Source organism: Carassius auratus, chromosome 20, assembly GCF_003368295.1.
Source record: "Carassius auratus strain Wakin chromosome 20, ASM336829v1, whole genome shotgun sequence".
NCBI classification, from domain to species: domain Eukaryota; kingdom Metazoa; phylum Chordata; class Actinopteri; order Cypriniformes; family Cyprinidae; genus Carassius; species Carassius auratus.
Window position 1 is genome coordinate 4,970,431 of NC_039262.1, and position 6,581 is coordinate 4,977,011.

General features: G+C 39.3%; 1 protein-coding gene across 1 annotated transcript; it reads right to left on the reverse strand.

The window, feature by feature from the left end:
* Positions 1 to 280: 280 nt before the first annotated feature.
* taar10b (trace amine-associated receptor 10b) lies at positions 281 to 1,582 on the reverse strand. Its single transcript, XM_026195151.1, has one exon. The coding sequence runs from the start codon at positions 1,289 to 1,291 to the stop codon at positions 281 to 283; it is 1,011 nt and encodes a 336-aa protein (XP_026050936.1). The 5' UTR covers positions 1,292 to 1,582.
* Between the last annotated feature and the right edge of the window lie 4,999 nt (positions 1,583 to 6,581).

Below are 6,581 nucleotides of genomic sequence, written 5' to 3' on the forward strand. Positions count from 1 at the left end.
ATTTGACTAAAAAAACAAGTCAATAAAGATTCAATTTAAAACTTTTTATATCAGTTTTGTTGTCTGGGTCAGTTCTAGATCGAGCGAAGATCTGGAAGCATGGCAAATGGACTTTACTTCTGTGTGGCTAAGGCAGAATTGGGCACAAAGAAAAATACAATAACAGCAATCAGATATCAAAATACAGTAATATAACAGCCAGCACATAACATGAACACATGGTGCATGGTGAATGTTTCAGTATTTTTCATTAAAGGTATTTGGCACTGTGATTTCACATTTACAGTAGCATTGTTCTTGAAGAATTAATCTGAAATATTCTTCCAGACAGAATGACTCTGAAAGCATGTCTGAACCAGCTGTAAAAGAAAGCATACACTATGGGATTGCAGGTGGAATTATAATAGCCAACCCACAGGAACAAGTCAAACAGCAGTGGAGGTACAGAGTAACCAATGAAAGGATCAATAAGATTGCAAATGAAAAAGGGTATCCAGAATGTCAGAAACACCCCCATGATGATGGCTAATGTCTTAGTGGCTTTTCCTTCTTTTTTAAATTCAGAATTCACACTCTGGATGGCCTGAACCTGCTGTTGAGCTGTGTGTAAGATCTTAAGGTACACACAGAGCATGACAAAAGCAGGAACGTAAAAACAGGTCAATGACATTACAGTAGCTGCCTCTTTGCTCTGAAACACCAAGCATCTTCCATCACAGTCAACATTTTCATAATAAAAATCCTCAATGCCGAGAATATTAAGCTCCAAGAACATCATGCCAAACCCCAGAGCAGCTGAAACTGTCCAGCAGATAATAATCATAATTAGTGTGGCAACTGATGTCATTTTCCTGTAATATTCAAAGGGGTGACATATGGCATAATATCTGTCCAAAGATATGATACAGAGGTTTAAAATTGATGCGGTGCACAATGTCACATCAAGACTGCTGTGTATTTTACAGAACAAATTTCCCAGATACCAGCATGTCTCAATAGAGCGCAGCATGCTGGGAGGCATCACAAATCCTCCAACAAGCAGATCGGCCACGGCCAGAGACAGGATGAGGTAGTTAGTCGGTGTGTGAAGCTGCTTGAAATGAACGACTGTTATGATCACAAGCAGGTTTCCTATGATTGTGATAATTAAAGAGATGCTAAAAAGGATGTAGAGCAATAGTCGGATTTCCAACGGATAGATAAATCTTTGACAAGACCTGTTACTAAACTCATAACAGAGAAAAGGCTTTTCCCAGATTCCATTTTGACTGATGTTGATTTGGCCATCCATTTATACAATTTCCCGGAGCTTCCCTGTCTGAAACAATAGATTAAAGTCAGTTATTTATAAAAAAATAGTGCATCTATGTTTACGCATCTCTATGACTAAATTACATGTTAAAAACCCAATAGATCATACCAAACAGGTTAATCTTAATTTGTATAATACTCCAGTCACAGACTCTCATCCTTGTTCTTACCTTTCCTTCTACAATGAACCACCTCATGGAGCAAAGAGCACACATTTATAGCAGATGAGTTTCATAACAACCTCCCTGTTAAATCACACAACGTTTGTGTTTCCAAAGCAACCAGTGTCATTTCATGTAAAAAAAAAAAAAAAAAAAAATAGGGGCTAGTTGCCAGGCACACCATTGGCACGAGGTACAGGGGTGTCTTGACCTAAAACTTCTGACAAAGAACATTACATTCATTATAATTCAAGATAAACACAATGTTACGTTTTAAAATGTTTATTTCAGACATCTTTTAGTGACAATGAGAAAATAAATTACAATTAAGTTTGGTGTTAGCCTACATATAAGTAAACTATTGACAAATAGCTACTAATGCTACTAATATTAGGGGTGTAACGATCCATCAGTATTGACATCGATCAAATGTCTAATGATGCAATGTAGGCTATCGATGCCACGTGTAAAATATTGATACCTGTAGTATAAATAGGCACTCTCCACATTTTTATGCAATGTCGATCTATGCATTACCGCCAAAACTTGCATTCTCATGTAAATTCACGTCAGGACTCAATAATAGGACTGCCTGAAGAAGACACAAGGTGAGCATATAAGACGCTCTGTGTAGTTCACAGAACTATTGAGCACTATGTGAGAAGACAGCATGCAAATACTGAATTGAGTTATCTTCCTTCTTTTGCTTTTTTGTTCTTGGATGAACAAATACACACAAAATGACATCAAAATTCATTTAGGCCTATGCCTTAACGTAAACCGATGAAAACGAAGAAAACGTCTCTGATTACTAACTTAACGTCGGTTCCCTAAGAGCGGGAACGAGACATTGCAAGAATCGCTATGGAAAACTCCTCCTCCTTTTCCCTAAATCCTGAAGTCTTATAGTCTAACGCCAGTTCAATAAACTGGCCAGTTGATGCTCATCTATGCAAATCACATGCAAATACTGACAGTAAGGCAGTAACTGGCAGTATAAATGCGGAAAAAGTGGCAATTGCATCCAAATCAATGTCTTGCTCTTAACCATACTAATTTGCATATCCACCCAGAATGAATGAAGTGACTGCACTGAACAAAGTGCAGAACAGCAAAATAATAAGCAATGAAATGTACAGACGGAAGTAGCAATTGCAAATAAATAAAGATGTAAATAGCCTTTCACAGTGTCAGCAGTAGTGATGGGAAGTTCGATTCTTTTCCGCGAACCGGTTCTTTCGGACGGTTCGATTCAATAAACCGGTTGAAAAAACCGGTTCATCGGTTCTTTCACGCTCGACGTAATGACGTCACTGGCGATGACGTAATGGCGTCACGTCTATCAAACATTCAAATATATAAAGTCAGTAATCATAACTTTAGTCAGTTAAAACCTCATAATCATGAAAAGTTTACATTTGAGTTTTGCAACAACACCTAAATACAGTAATAGCAATAATGTGCATATGAGGATTAAAATCTTCAAGATATAAAGTAAATACATTAGGTGTCATCAGCGCAGAAACCATGATCCACTTACTAAACATAATCCATTGCGATGTATTTGTTATTAAATGAACTTACGTTTCGCCAGATTGCCCTTCATCCAAGCCCTCGAAATACCCGCGCTCATAATATTACTAGTACAGAATCAGAATCAATCACCAAAAGAATCCCTTCGGTTCAGACATGCTGTGAGTCAGTTGGCTTCACGCTGAATCGCGCATGCGCAGTATCATCAGTTCATCGGTTCTCAATTCGGACGCGTCCGACAGAAACGATTCTCGGTTGAGTGTACTGATGATCCGAAAACCGATGCAACCGGTTCTTGACTCGAGAACAGGAATCGCTCTAACCGGCACGTGCTGCAGTTCAGTGTCATCAGCTGCTCTACTCGTGTTCATGTTCTGTTTACTACAAACTCAATTTGTGAATGTCATCATTAACTATAAATACAGTACAGATATCTCATAAATCATCCCTTATTCCTATTAAACATAAGAGTCTTTAGAGTCTTAATTATTGTCCAACTTCCCTGAAAACCCATTTGGCCTATACATTATATACACAGATTGGAAACATTAATCTAAAAAAAATAATAATAAAAAAAATCAAAATAAAATATAGTTATTTTATCACACTTTCCGATGTTTAACAAAATACTTACAAAATTACACGCATGCGCAATATCATCAGTTCATCGGTTCTCAATTCGGACGCGTCCGACAGAAACGATTCTCGGTTGAGTGTACTGGTGATCCGAAAACCGAAGCAACCGGTTCTTGACTCGAGAACGAGAATCAGCTCATCGGTTCTCAAATCGGACGCGTCCGACAGAAACGATTCTCGGTTGAGTGTACTGGTGATCCGAACACCGAAGCAACCGGTTCTTGACTCGAGAACGAGAACTGCTCCAGCAGTGGGCGTGTTTGTTCATTATCTGGCTCAGCTCGGTGTTCATCTTCAGTTCGGTCTTCACAGCATTTCATTCAGTGTACTGTTTGAGTAAATGGATTACCCCGGGATATTGGTTTATTCTGACTCAGAGGGAGTGTCAGTCACGTTAAAAAGTTAACAGCTTAAGTAATTTGTGGATTTATGCTTATTGGAGACGTGAACCGTTTCAAACGATTCAGTTCGATTTGGTGAACTGGTTCAACCGGTTCACTAAGAAGAACCGGTTAAATTGAACGATTCGTTCACGAATCGGCCATCACTAGTCAGCAGCACATACTGTAGCAAACTGTGCTCAATGCAAGTATGGTAAAACTTAGAAAAAAAACAAATGAGGCTAGAGATTCACAGAGTGCCTAGAGACTCCAAGGACAGCATGTTAACTTGTAAAACCTGGTGAAAGTATTCTGTGAACACTTTTCGGCTGCAGAGCAGTTAACTTACACTGAACAAAATTATATACGCAACACTTTTTTTTGCCCCCATTTTTCATAAGCTGAACTCAAAGAATGAACTCGTATCAAATTTCTTTTTGAGGTATCTGCATATATTGTATTGCTGGCTATGCCTGGATCACTTGAAAAGATAAAGGTAGATGTAATGCTTCAGCACTCTTGTCAGCCAAGTTGAATTTAAAAATGACAATAAAAAGTACAGTTGCCTAGAATAAGTGGCGTAGCAGAATTATTTTTTATAGTCTCAATAAAAATGTTTTACTAAACTTGGGCTATTGCTGTTTAGAATTTTTTTTTATTTTTATTTTTTTTTCCGCGACTCGGTTGATTCAGATCAGCACTTCGGAGCCTGTTCGCGACTCGGTTGATTCAGATCGTCACTTCGGAGCTTGTTCGCGACTCGGTTGTTTCAGATCGGGACTTCGGAGCATGTTTGCGACTCTGTTGATTCAGATCGGCACTTCGGAGCCTGTTCGCGACTCGGTTGATTCAGATCGGCACTTCGGAGCTTGTTCGCGACTCTGTTGATTCAGATCGGCACTTCGGAGCCTGTTCGCGACTCGGTTGATTCAGATCGGCTCTTCGGAGCCTGTTCGCGACTCGGTTGATTCAGATCGGGACTTCGGAGCATGTTCGCGACTCGGTTGATTCAGATCGGCTCTTCGGAGCCTGTTCGCGACTCGGTTGATTCAGATCGGGACTTCGGAGCATGTTCGCGACTCGGTTGATTCAGATCGGCACTTCGGAGCCTCTTCGCGACTCGGTTGATTCAGATCGGGACTTCGGAGCCTGTTCGCGACTCGGTTGATTCAGATCGGGACTTCGGAGCCTGTTCGCGACTCGGTTGATTCAGATCGGGACTTCGGAGCCTGTTCGCGACTCGGTTGATTCAGATCGGAACTTCGGAGCCTGTTCGCGACTCGGTTGATTCAGATCGGCACTTCGGAGCCTGTTCGCGACTCGGTTGATTCAGATCGATTCAGATTGGCACTTCGGAGCCTGTTCGCGACTCGGTTGATTCAGATCGGCACGATCGGAGCCTGTTCGCGACTCGGTTGATTCAGATCGTAGCATGTTTGAGATTTTTTTTTAAATTCAGATCTGGACATCGAAGCAGTAAGTTTTTGTCAAACAGTTACTTGGTGATAAATGAATATTTTGACTTGAGGCTTTTTTTACCTGTCGATTCAGCATGTACATGGGCCCACACTGGACACACTCTAGACTTAATCATCAGTAGGGCTCTAAACTTTTCATCCATCGTTACAGTGGCGTAGCCAAGGATGTGCCAGGGTGGCAGCTGGCACACCTAAAAATAGATGCAGAATTATTTTTTATAGTCTCAATAAAAATTTTACTAAACTTGGGCTATTGTTGTTTACTTAGAATATATATATATATATATATATATATATATATATATATATATATATATATATATATATATATATATTTAAATCAACCCTTTCACGCATAAGTTACAAATATTTTAACTGACCCCTTGTTTCCATGGCGACGCGTCATGATTGCAACGTGGCACACCGCAGCCACTAACAGATGTATCGGTATTCGTTTTACTTAGTTTTTCATTTTTTATTAAAATATATACAAAAACTTGCTTACCATGTCAACTATCTGATATTCTGATTCTTCGTTTAAAAACCTTTATAAATTATCTTGATCTATAACGAGATGAGAGCTGCAGTTCAGAGTCCAGTCAGCCGGATTTAACGTACAGCGAATTCCCCAGTTTCTCCCGAAATGTTAAACTGGACGAAGAATAGAGTAAACTTTATTGTTCTGCTATGTGTGTCTGATATATGACTAAACATGTCGACAAATTACATTTAATAAGATAGTTTTTGCTGCTACCATAGACATCAGTGTGTATTTTACAAACTACCAAAGTATTGTTTTACTAGTGATTATGTATATTTAAACGTATGAAACCTAAAATAAACATTATGTGGTTGAAAACACTGCATATTAATTCTGATATATGACAAGCGCTGAGCGCGTCCGTCTCTGGCTCAGCGCCAGCCAACGCGCTAAAGCTGTTTGAATCTGGCAGTTCTGTGACGCCACTGAACATTCTAAATCATACTCTCAGGGGCACAGAAATAAGAATCCAATATACGGTGCAATAATGCTAAAAATGTTAAAATGTAATATACATTTTAAATGATTTTTGTTTAAATAT

What these genes read in the sequence shown, in the direction of transcription:
- taar10b (XM_026195151.1), bottom strand. Translation starts at nt 1,291, where the DNA reads ATGGATGGCCAAATCAACATCAGTCAAAATGGAATCTGGGAAAAGCCT.